At 44.3% G+C, this 12,269-nt stretch overlaps 1 protein-coding gene across 1 annotated transcript; it reads right to left on the bottom strand.

Moving 5' to 3' along the window:
* Positions 1–206: 206 nt before the first annotated feature.
* On the bottom strand, positions 207–8,668 carry LOC126482048 (juvenile hormone acid O-methyltransferase-like). The gene is made up of 2 exons (XM_050106022.1): positions 8,298–8,668; positions 207–354 (listed from the first exon to the last, which is right to left on the bottom strand). The coding sequence occupies exons 1-2, from the start codon at positions 8,666–8,668 to the stop codon at positions 207–209; spliced, it is 519 nt and encodes a 172-aa protein (XP_049961979.1).
* Positions 8,669–12,269: the final 3,601 nt, after the last annotated feature.

The raw sequence follows: 12,269 nt of genomic DNA, 5'->3' as shown, positions 1-12,269 counted from the left end.
TGATCTTTCTGATTTTCGGAATCACACTCTAAATATAGTACCTGTAGTCATTAAAATAATAATTACAATAATAATAAACATTTAGCAAGCGACGTTTTGCAACAGCAGACTAGCTAGACCAGCCATCCTTGCGTGATAGGAGAAAAAAGTTTCAAAACATGAGTTTTTCGAATCATCAGAGATCTTGACTGCAGAAGCCACCAAGCTCAGACCTTGACTGCGTGGGCGAACATGGCGCTGTACGGGAAGGAGTAGACGGTGCCGCCCGGCAGAGTGTCAGCGCGTATCGTGCCGTTACTGTAGGCCTCTGCCACGCAGTCCTGTATGAAGGCCTCCCGCTGCTGCTGCGGGATCCTGCCGACGAACGGGTTTATCGCAGTTATCGTGTCTGCAACACACAAAGCAATGCAAGAGGATGAGGTACAGCGTGAACCATCTATAAATGTTGATCTTAAATATATTTGGTATTGCAAAATGAAATTTTCTCTCTGTAGCGGAGTGTGCACTGATATGAAATTTTCTAACAGATTAAAACTATGTACCGACCCGAGACTCGAACTCGGGATCTTTGCTTTTCGCGGGCACGTGCTCTACCGACCTTGTTTTGTGGATCTCATTTTGTTCTACACTACCGGCCATTAAAATTGCTACATCACGAAGATGACGTGCTACAGACGCGAATTTTAAACTACAGGAAGAAGGTATTGTGATACACAAGTGATTAGCTTCTGAGAGCATTCACACACGTTTGGCACCGGTGACGACACCTACACCGTGCTCACATGAGGAAAGTTTCCAACCGATTTCTCATACACAAACAGCAGTTGACTGGCTTTGCCTGGTGAAACGTTTTTGTGATGCCTCGTGGAAGGAGCAGAAATGCGTACCATCACGTTTGCGACTTTGATAAAGGTCAGATTATAGCCTATCGCGTTTGCGATTTATTGTATCGCGACATTGCTGCTCGCGTCGAGACCCAATGACTGCTAGCAGAATATGGAATCGGTGGGTTCAGGAGGGTGCTGGATCCCAACGGCCTCGTATCACTAGCAGTCGAGATGACAGGTATCTTATCGGCATGGCTGTACCGGACCGTGCAGCCACGTCTCGATCCCTGAGTCAACAGGTGGGGACGTTTGCAAGCAAACAACCATCTGCACGAACAGTTCCACGACGTTTGCAGCAGCATGGACTATCAGCTCGGTGACCATGGCTGCGTTTAACCTTGATGCTGCATCACAGACAGGAGCGCCTGCGATGGTGTACTCAACGACGAACCTGCGTGCACGAATGGCAAAACGTCCTTTTTTCGGATGAATCCAAATTCTGTTTACAGCATCATGACAGTTGCATCCGTGTTTGGCGACATCGCGGTGAACGCACATTGGAAGCGTGTATTCGTCATCGCCATACGGGTATATCACCCGGCGTGATAGTATGCGGTGCCATTGGTTACACGTATCGGTCACATCTTGTTCACACTGACGGCACTTTGAACTGTGGACGTTACATTTCAGATGTGTTGCGAACCGTGCCTCTACCCTTCATTCGATCCCTGTGAAACACTACATTTCAGCAGGATAATGCACGACCGCATGTTGCAGGTCCTGTACGGGCCTGTCTGGATACAGAAAATGTTCGACTGCTACCATGGCCAGCACATTCTCCAGATCTCTCACCAATTGAAAACGTCTGGTCGATAGTGGCCGAGCAATTGGCTCGTCACAATACGCCAGTCACTACTCTTGATGAACTGTGGTATCGTGTTGAAGCTGCATGGGCAGCTGTACCTGTACACGTCATCCAAGCTCTGTTTTACTCAATGCCCAGGTGTATCAAGGCCGTTATTACGGCCAGAGGTGGTTGTTCTGGGTACTGATTTCTCAGGATCTGTGCTCCCAAATTGCGTGAAAAGGTAATCACATGTCAGTTCTAGTATAACATATTTGTCCAATGAATACCCGTTTATCATCTGCATTTCTTCTTGACGTAGCAATTTTAATAGCCAGTAGTGTGTATTGTTCGTTGAATTTGTTCGGGGCTGAACTACCGTGCCGGCGTCCGACTGAGCTACCGAAGCTCGACACACTGTCTGTCCTCACAGCTGTACTTCCGACAGTACCTGGTCTCCTATCTTCCAAGCTTCACAGAAGCTCTCCCGCGAACCTTGCAAGGCTAGCAACGGTCCCGCGTTCGAGTCTCGGTCCGGCACACAGTTTCAATCTGCAGCAAATTTCATATCAGCGCACACGCCGCTGCAGAGTGGAAACATCACCCCGACTGAGGCTAAGGCATGTCTCCGCAGTATCCTTCCTTCCAGAAGTGCTAGTCTTGCAAGGTTGTAAATAAAGCTGTTAGGAAGGGTCGTGAGTCGTATTTGGGTAGTTCAGTCGGTAGGGCACTTTGTAATCTGCCAGGAAGCTTCATAAGTATTGCTATTTAAGGGAAGAATATTTTTCTAAAGCATCAATGTTCGTTACCATTTAACCGAGGGATATACTGAAGCTTTTTAAAAACGAATCTATGTTCATTCTGTAGACTTTAAAATGAGCTACAGCGTTATAGCACTTATTTTGTTTACCAGTTTATTTAATTTTCCTTGTGAGACTGAGGCCTTCAAATCCTTACATCATACCAGACATTCTCTAAGACTCTCTTCTAAAGAAACGTTGGAATAAGCACCAGGTACCTATTATAGATAATGATAAAGTAATTATAACAATTATAATAATAACAATAATAATTGCTACAGTGAGTAAGCGCTGTAATAAATATATTTGAGAAGGCGACGAGCAGAATCGCGGTTTGAAGGAGGGTCTTGGTGCTCGGTTCCTATTTGAGGTGGAAACATTTGGTGAAAACCTTTTGGTTTAGCCCGGACCCGTGCCATTTTGTATAGCCATTCGATCATTTTTCCTACTGTAGTACGTTGAATTATGTTAAGCAATATTTGGATGATGGACCGGATCTGACGTACAGGCCAATTCTGCGAATCGATTCATTTCTTTTGGAAAAGATTTTAATTTGGCTGAAATTATTGTTCCCTGATGGCAATATTTGTACTCGTAAGTGCACCGTCAGGATTTTACGTGAGAAAAACACGCTTTTCTGGGAGTCTTTAAAGTCGTAGTTGAAACTCTGCACTTAAGTTGATAAATAGATAAACTCCAAACGAAAATTTTTTATCAAGTGTTCCTTATCCGTTATCGCGGTACGATGGTCTACGTTCGAGCTAAATGTTGCACGTAAAAATCATTCTTATGTCAAGCTTTCTGTTCAGAACAACCGATACTGTCACCGCTTAAAGCATGATTCTTTCTTCCAGGCTCAAACTGTTCAAAATGGCTCTGAGCACTATGGGACTTAACTTCTGAGGTCATCAGTCCTCTAGAACTTAGAACTACTTAAACCTAACTAACATAAGGACATCACACACATCCATGCCCGAGGCAGGATTCGAACCTGCGACCGTAGCGGCCGCGCGGTTCCAGACTGTAGCGCCCAGAATCGCTCGGCCACTTCGGCCGGCATCGACAGACAGCTGCGGAGTAATACTTCCAGCATAAAATAAACAAAACTGTGTACTAAAATTTAAGACCACCGCTTCTGTTACGTTAAAGGAAGTTTGCTTGTTAATAGTATGGAACGAGGAACGGAACTTCTGAAACATGCTGTCGACCGTTACGAGAACTGAGGCGAGGCATACACAGCAACTGTTGCGGTCTCTGCAATATAAGTGCCGCGATTTTGCACCCTGTGAATACAAGCTGTCTTCCCAGTTCCAAAAGGACGCCTTCAACATCCGCATTGTAGGATGAATTGGCTCTAAATGCACACTTTCTTCATAGAGAAGAAGAAAATGTTCAAATGTGTGTGAAATCTTATGGGATTTAACTGCTAAGGTCATCAGTCCCTAAGCTTACACACTACTTAACCAAAATTATCCTAAGGACAAACACACACACCCATGCCAGAGGGAGGACTCGAACCTCCGCCGGGACCAGCCGAACAGGCCATGACTGCAGCGCCTTAGAACGCTCGGCTAATCCCGCGCGGCCATAGAGAAGAAAAATACGGCTTGTCATCAAGGGATGGCTGTGACATCGGGGATTGTATATTGATGAAGAATGTGTTTGTCAACTACTTAGAGGACTCTGTGACGATTTCAGTCCGGGCGGCGATAGTAGAGAAACATGGTACAAAGGAGAGAGCCAAGTTTTGTGGTATAAATGTTCTGCAGTTATTGCCGTATTTTATTTATAGCCAAACAGAGATTACTTTTCGCATAGCCCACAAAATAAAATAATGCTTGTGGATGATACGTAATTTAATGTATAACATTCACAAGTTATCCCCAAATCCAATATGCATTTCATTAAAGTCCAATATAGTTTTTAACCCAATATACGTTTTACTATTATTTATTTTATTTGCAATTATTTGCAGGTAGCTATTTGTAGTACCATACACTACTTCAAAATAAGTGAATTTAGATAGCAGAAACATATGAACGGTTAATGAACTACTCTACCATATTCTCATTTTATTTCCGTACATCCCTCAAATCGTCCGTGAACTGTATATCATATACTTACAACGTTGTGTTCATCCACAGAACAGTAGCTGACGTCCTCACTGCAGCATGTCTTTACAGATAACCCAACTTCACGCAGGTATTTCCTCAGGTCGGCCTTTGGATTCTGCGTGCGTAGGTAGGGTGGCTCGAACTGACGGTAATCCTGCAACGGACCAAGCATACTTACTCTTAAATGTGATCAGCACACACACACACACACACACACACACACACACACACACACACACACACATACACAATAATGCTTTATTTCAAGTTGGGATAGTCGACATTTTGTTTGCTGTGACTGATTACGTTAGACAGCCGTTAAAGTTTGATGGAGTTCCATAGCTCTATGTTCCACTAGACGTAAGTATTAAAACTTATCGTGACTGCTCTAATAAAACATAAATAAATTACAGCTTACCGTCATGTAGGCACTCCAACGAGAAGACCTGGCCAGTGTTTCGATCATAATATAGATGGGACCGCCGGTCACGATGATCAGAACAGTTTAACCCCTGGGGGACAGAAGTTTGCTGATGTTCTGAATGGCAACTCTGCAATGAAGAGCTTCATATCAGCTTGACCCTGATTTATAAACAGTCAGCTGAACAGAGGTAGCAGAATAACTACTTGTGTATCACCTATGCTTAACAACATGTTCATTGCAAATAAGAATTGGTCTGGTACTTCAGCACCTCTGTGGTATGCTCGATCCAGTTATATTTATTTTCAAGCTGTAATCCGATGATTTTAGTGTTGTGAAACATGTCGTATTTTAGCTACATGCTGGGAGTAAACCACTTGTAAGTTCCGAGCTGCAGATAATGTATTTTTTAGAAGTTTAGCAGCAAAGAATTGGCTAGGAACCAGTTATTGCTGTGCATGAAATTTTTATCAGCTGATCTATGTTATATTTGTCATTTATTGCAATGTTTGCATTATCTGAGAACAAAACAGATTTGGCATCTGATAATGTTGCTGACGGAAGGTTGTTAACGTGTACAAGAAAAAGTAACGCCCCTAAGATGGAACTTGTGTGACACCATATGTAATTATTTCCCCATTGTACAATGCCTTACAGCTTAATAAGGACTGTTTCTTATAGACACCCCTTGTTTCATATCAGAGACCTGCGACTGAAAACATTTTACTACATTTCCTGTTATACCATAATAACGCGAATATACAATATGCAACACAATTAAAGGGTCACTTTTTTAAAACCTCGTGCTGTCTTCCACTACGAATCAGAAGTTCGAAACGTCACACAGACGTGCCTACAACCTTCTTCTGTAATGGTGCAAATGTGTGGCACCCTGCGATGTTACGCTCGGGCGCAGCAACGCTTCAAACAACAAGGCGACAGATGCGCAAAACCGTGTCACATACTGGGATGCTCCCCACACCCGTTCTTACATAAATTTCAATCCCTATTTTCAAGCCCCTGCAACGGCGGTCAGAACCGTGACGCTCAGCGTTAAAATCAAGTGGTCTGAGTGACCAGGCAAACTTTTTCAAATACACCGCCGCTCAGAATGGACGCTAAAAGGCCTCCGGCAGTGGCATAAAGACCGTCCGATGAAAATACTCCTTCACTTGGGGCATTGATTCCCACAAACTTCGAGGTCGAAAACGAAAGTTCGCAGTACGGTGAGGAGAGGAACAACGCTCTGGACAACGTCCTGACACTGCTAGCAACCGATTCATCTCTTCTCTAGGGAAATCATGCGTCTTCAACGTCATTGAACGTGGTCTTCCTAACTTCGAGTGTAGTGCCATAGCAATTTTTGCTCTTGTATACAGGGTGCAATCGGTAGGCAGCCTCTAAGACCCTCAGTTCCGCAACATCGTCACATGACACACGCACACATTTCTTCAGTACTACAAAACTGTACCTGTACAGAGATTTCGACACCCATTCAAGAGAGTGGCGCACCGTTGCTTATCCAGCGCCTTAGGGCAGGCAACACCTTCGACAACCCTTACATTCCACATTCCCACAAGCAAGAGTTACAGCAGCAATTTGACTTCTGTAAGCTGAGAAGATCAGAACTGTCGCCCTGTGATTAAAAAACAAGGCAGTATCGCAGTCTGACTGGAATACTCTCTTTCAAATTCTGAAGGTGGCAGGGATAAAATGCAGGGAGCGAAAGGCTATTTACAATTTGTACAGAAACCAGGTGGCAGTTATAAGAGTCGAGGGACATAAAAGGGAAGCACAGGTTGGGAAGGGAGTGAGACAGGGTTGTAACCTCTCCCCGATGTTGTTCAATCTGTATATTGAGCAAGCAGTAAAGGAAACAGAAGAAAAATTCGGAGTAGGTATTAAAATTCATGGAGAAGAAATAAAAACTTTGAGGTTCACCGATGACACTGTAATTCTGTCAGAGACAGCAAGGGACTTGGAAGAGCAGTTGAATGGAATGGACAGTGTCTTGAAAGGAGGATATAAGATGAACATCAACAAAAGCAAAACGAGGATAATGGAATGTAGTTGAATTAAGTCGGGTGATGCTGACGGAATTAGATTAGGAAATGAGACACTTAAAGTAGTAAAGGAGTTTTGCTATTTGTGGAGCAAAATAACTGATGATGGTCGAAGTAGAGAGGATATAAAATGTAGACTGGCAAAGGCAAGGAAAGAGTTTCTGAAGAAGAGAAATTTGTTAACATCGAGTATAGATGTAAGTGTCAGGAAGTCGTTTCTGAAAGTATTTGTATGGAGTGTAGCCATGTATGGAAGTGAAACATGGACGATAAATAGTTTGGACAAGAAGAGAATAGAAACTTTCGAAATGTGGTGCTATAGAAGAATGCTGAAGATTAGATGGGTAGATCACATAACTAATGAGGAGGTACTGAATAGGATTGGGGAGAAGAGGAGTTTGTGGCACAACTTGACTAGAAGAAGGGATCGGTTGGTAGAACATGTTCTGAGGCATCAAAGGATCACCAATTTAGCATTGGAGGGCAGCGTGGAGGGTAAAAATCGTAGAAGGAGACCAAGAGATGAATACACTAAGCAGATTCAGAAGGATGTAGGCTGCAGTAGGTACCGGGAGATGAAGAAGCTTGCACAGGATAGAGTAGCATAGAGAGCTGCATCAAACCAGTCTCAGGACTGAAGACCACAACAAACAAACAAACAAACGCAGTCTCAGAGAGAGGCTATTCGCAGATAATGCTGCTTCATATAGGGAAGTTGCTGCACCAGGAAACTGTAAGCGAATACATGAAGACCCATAGAGAATGGACGGTCGATGCAGGGGACGGCAGTAGACTCTCAACATAATCAAATTAATATATTTTGCGTGTATCGGCATAAAGACCCATTCTTATTTTGTTACACGAATGTCACACAATTAGCGTCGTTAAATACCTACATTTATGAGTTCAGAGTAATTTAAAACGACATGACGGCTTGAAACTTATAGTCGAAAAAACAAATGCCTGATTGAGATTCACTGGAATAATCCTAAAGAAAAGCTAATCTCCTGCAAAAGAGGTAACTCAAAAAACTCTTTTGACTGATGCTTGAGTAATTCTCGTTATTGTGGAAATATCAGATAGGACTGATACAAGAGAGAAATAAGATCCAAAAAAAAAGAAGAGTGCACTTTTTCGTTACAGATCGCGCAATTTCAAGCGGGACGTACTTCAAGTGTCTTTTGCGACCGATCACGTCGCTAGTGCAGTGCGTGATGAGGCTGCTTACCTCTGATCCTGGACCCAGTGCAGGCAGAAGAAGGAGAACACCTTTGGTAACGGTCCCAGCCTCCAGACGTCGGTTTCTTCAATATGCGGCGTGCCAATGTCCAGCTGACGGAAGCACAGACGTGGCCCGGAGAACCTGTCTGCCGCCTTGGCTACCATGGCGGGGCTGATGTCTACAGCGTGGACGCTGACTCCTGGTGGCAGTCGCGGCAGCAGCTCGTATGTCGTGACGTCACCAGCACCGCAGCCAACGTCTAGCACGGTGCCTTGCTCGCAACGCCAGTCCAGGGCCGGCCACAGCTCCCGTAGCACCTTGTTCACGAACTGCTGCTGGAGGCTGCTCGATTCGGCGTACAGATCTGCGTCGTTCATTTACCTGTAACGTCATTCTCATCACAGCTGTTGTCATTATGAGGCGATGGGCGTATGTAGGCAATGTGAACACGAAGAAACCAAGTAAAAGAGACAGAGTTTGTTGTGCTGGTGCCCCCAGGGACTTAAGAGACTAAATAAATTCAACCTCGGATAGGACAAGATTATAAAATGGTGCATAGCTTCTGGTCACTTCGCTCCGTGTCAAGAAGAATACGAAAAGGATCGCAGACGATCCAACCTGGAAATCTTACGGGGCTACATCGCCTGACGGACCTATACAGGGTGTTACGAAAAGGTACGGCCAATCTTTCAGGAAACATTCCTCACACACAAATAAAGAAAAGATGTTATGTGGACATGTGTCCGGAAACGCTTAATTTCCATGTTAGAGCTCATTTTAGTTTCGTCAGTATGTACTGTACTTCCTCGATTCACCGCCAGTTGGCCCAATTGAAGGAAGGTAATGTTGACTTCGGTGCTTGTGTTGACATGCGACTCATTGCTCTACAGTACTAGCATCAAGCACATCAGTACGTAGCATCAACAGGTTAGTGTTCATCACGAACGTGGTTTTGCAGCCAGTGCAATGTTTACAAATGCGGAGTTGGCAGATGCCCATTTGATTTATGGATTAGCACAGGGCAATAGCCGTGGCGCGGTACGTTTGTATCGAGACAGATTTCCAGATTGAAGGTGTCCCGACAGGAAGACGTTCGAAGCAATTGATCGGCATCTTGGGGAGCACGGAACGTTCCAGCCCATGACTAGCGACTGGGGAAGACCTAGAACGACGAGGACACCTGCAATGGACGAGGCAATTCTTCGTGCAGTTGACGATAACCCTAATGTCAGCGTCAGAGAAGTTGCTGCTGTACAAGGTAACGTTGACCACGTCACTGTATGGAGAGTGCTACGGGAGAACCAGTTGTTTCCGTACCATGAACAGCGTGTGCAGGCACTATCAGCAGCTGATTGGCCTCCACGGGTACACTTCTGCGAATGGTTCATCCAAAAATGTGTCAATCCTCATTTCAGTGCAAATGTTCTCTTTACGGATGAGGCTTCATTCCAACGTGATCAAATTGTCAATTTTCACAATCAACATGTGTGGGCTGACGAGAAACCGCACGCAATTGTGCAATCACGTCAACAACACAGATTTTCTGTGAACGTTTGGGCAGGCATTGTTGGTGATGTCTTGATTGGGCCCCACGTTCTTCCACCTACGCCCAATGGAGCACGTTATCATGTTTTCATACGGGATACTCTACCTGTGCTGTTAGAACATGTGCCTTTACAACTACGACACAACATGTGGTTCATGCACGATGGAGCTCCTGCACATTTCAGTCGAAGTGTTCGTACGCTTCTCAACAACAGATTCGGTGACCGATGGATTGGTAGAGGCGGACCAATTCCATGGCCTCCACGCTCTCCTGACCTCAACCCTCTTGACTTTCATTTATGGGGGCATTTGAAAGCTCTTGTCTACGCAACCCCGGTACCAAATGTAGAGACTCTTCGTGCTCGTATTGTGGACGGCTGTGATACAATACGCCATTCTCCAGGGCTGCATCAGCGCATCAGGGATTCCATGCGACGGAGGGTGGATGCATGTATCCTCGCTAACGGAGGACATTTTGAACATTTCCTGTAACAAAGTGTTTGACGTCACGCTGGTACGTTCTGCTGCTGTGTATTTCCATTCCATTATTAATGTGATTTGAAGAGAAGTAATAAAATGAGCTCTAACATGGAAAGTAAGCGTTTCCGGACACATGTCCACATAGCATATTTCCTTTCTTTGTGTGTGAGGAATGTTTCCTGAAAGTTTGGCCGTACCTTTTTGTAACACCCTGTATATTAACTCATGGTTTCGTTTGCTTTTCCTGTTAACATTAATCTCGGATTGAGTGTCAAATAGGAGGAACAAAGTTAGAACAGGTGGACGGTTTCAAGTACTTAGGATGCATATTCTCACAGGATGGCAACATAGTGAAAGAACTGGAAGCGAAGTATAGCAAAGCTAATGCAGTGAGCGCTCAACTACGATCTACTGACTTCTGCAAGGAGGAGGTCAGTACCAAGACTACGTTCAATCTTTCGACCAACATCGTTGTATGGGAGCGAAAGCTGGGTGGATTCAGGTTACCTTATCAATAAAGTTGAGGTTACATATATGAAAGTAGCTAGGATGATTGCGGGTACTAGTAGATGGGAACAATGGCAGGAGGGTGTCCACAATGAAGAAACCAAAGAAAAACTGGGAATGAACTCTAGATGTAGCAGTCAGGGCGAACAGGCTGAGATGGTGGGGTCATGTTACACGCATGGGAGAAGCAAGGTTACCCAAGAGACTCATGGGATCAGCAGTAGAGGGTAGGAGGAGTCGGGGTAGACCAAGGAGAAGGTACCTGGATTCGGTAACAATGATTTTGAAGTAATAGGCTTAACATCAGAAGAGGCACCAATGTTAGCACTGAATAGGGGATCATGGAGGAATTTTATAAGGGGAACTGTGCTCCAGACTGAACGCTGAAAGGCATAATCAGTCTTAAATGATGATGATGATGATGATTAATCTCTTGCTCTGCTTGACAAAACAAATCAACGCTCGTGTTGTAAGTCTCTAGCTGCATTACAGTTCTGTTGGAAGATCTACTCACTTTGTTATGACGGAATAGCCTTATGAGACAACAGACACTGTTCAGTTGCATTACAATGAGTTACGATAGAAGTCAGATACAAACTTTAGTGCACTCTTGCTTTTAATATGAAATGCTATGTGTGAAGAGAAGGCCTGTCCGTCTTACCTTGCGTCCATCAAAGTGTTTTTCTAATGATTTGGCAAATTTACTAGTATTTTATTTTAACTTTTGTGGTAAGATACCGTTCCTATGGCTACAGTGGTCAGTTGATCTAGGGGAAGCAATTCGAGTGCTCCAACTATCTGAATACTGTAAAATTTGTACTATATTTTGTCGTATTTTAACTGTTTGTACATCGAACTTTCTAAGACGAAGGTTAGACACTAGCACCCAGAATTTTCCTAAACGGGCGTGTAAAACAGCCTGAAAACCATACGTAGGCTGGCTAATGTACCAGATCAATAGCCATGAATCATCAGCACGGATTAGATCCTGGTTCTTGCTAACATCCCAGTCTACAGCTTAGCGCACTGTGCGTTGATTATATGAGTATGCATTAATCTCTTACTGTGCGTAACAAACTAGACCGACAGCCGTAACAGTTACCTAACTACAACACAGTCTTTCGCGCTTGACCAAAGTGCTTCTAGCATAGAGAAAACAGCATGCCATTCTCAACGGAATACACACGTTCAGGCATAAAATTAACTTCGGCCGTACCTCGAGGGGGTGTTATAAGACCATTACCTTTCACAATATAGCAGAGGTTGAAAATACCGCTTCAGTTGTAAATTTATTTTCAGACGACCGGTTTCGGATTGTTATAAGCCATTTCTTCAGGTGTCGTAGCTGTGCCGTGGTCCCAGAGCGCAGCGTGTACCAGACTCTGTGTGCTGCCTATGAGCGCAGAACAGGTGTCCCCGCGCCTCGGGGACTACAGTCCAGCTACG

The sequence above is a fragment of the Schistocerca serialis genome, chromosome 5 (assembly GCF_023864345.2).
Source record: "Schistocerca serialis cubense isolate TAMUIC-IGC-003099 chromosome 5, iqSchSeri2.2, whole genome shotgun sequence".
NCBI classification, from domain to species: Eukaryota; Metazoa; Arthropoda; class Insecta; order Orthoptera; family Acrididae; genus Schistocerca; species Schistocerca serialis.
Note: the sequence above shows the minus strand (reverse complement) of the source record. Positions and strands in the feature narration are given on the sequence as shown.

What these genes read in the sequence shown, in the direction of transcription:
- LOC126482048 (XM_050106022.1), bottom strand. Translation starts at nt 8,668, where the DNA reads ATGAACGACGCAGATCTGTACGCCGAATCGAGCAGCCTCCAGCAGCAG. An exon ending in CACTGGGTCCAGGATCAGAG is followed by an intron (nt 355 to 8,297) that starts GTAAGCAGCCTC and finishes GTTCGTCGGCAG; the next exon opens with GATCCCGCAGCAGCAGCGGG.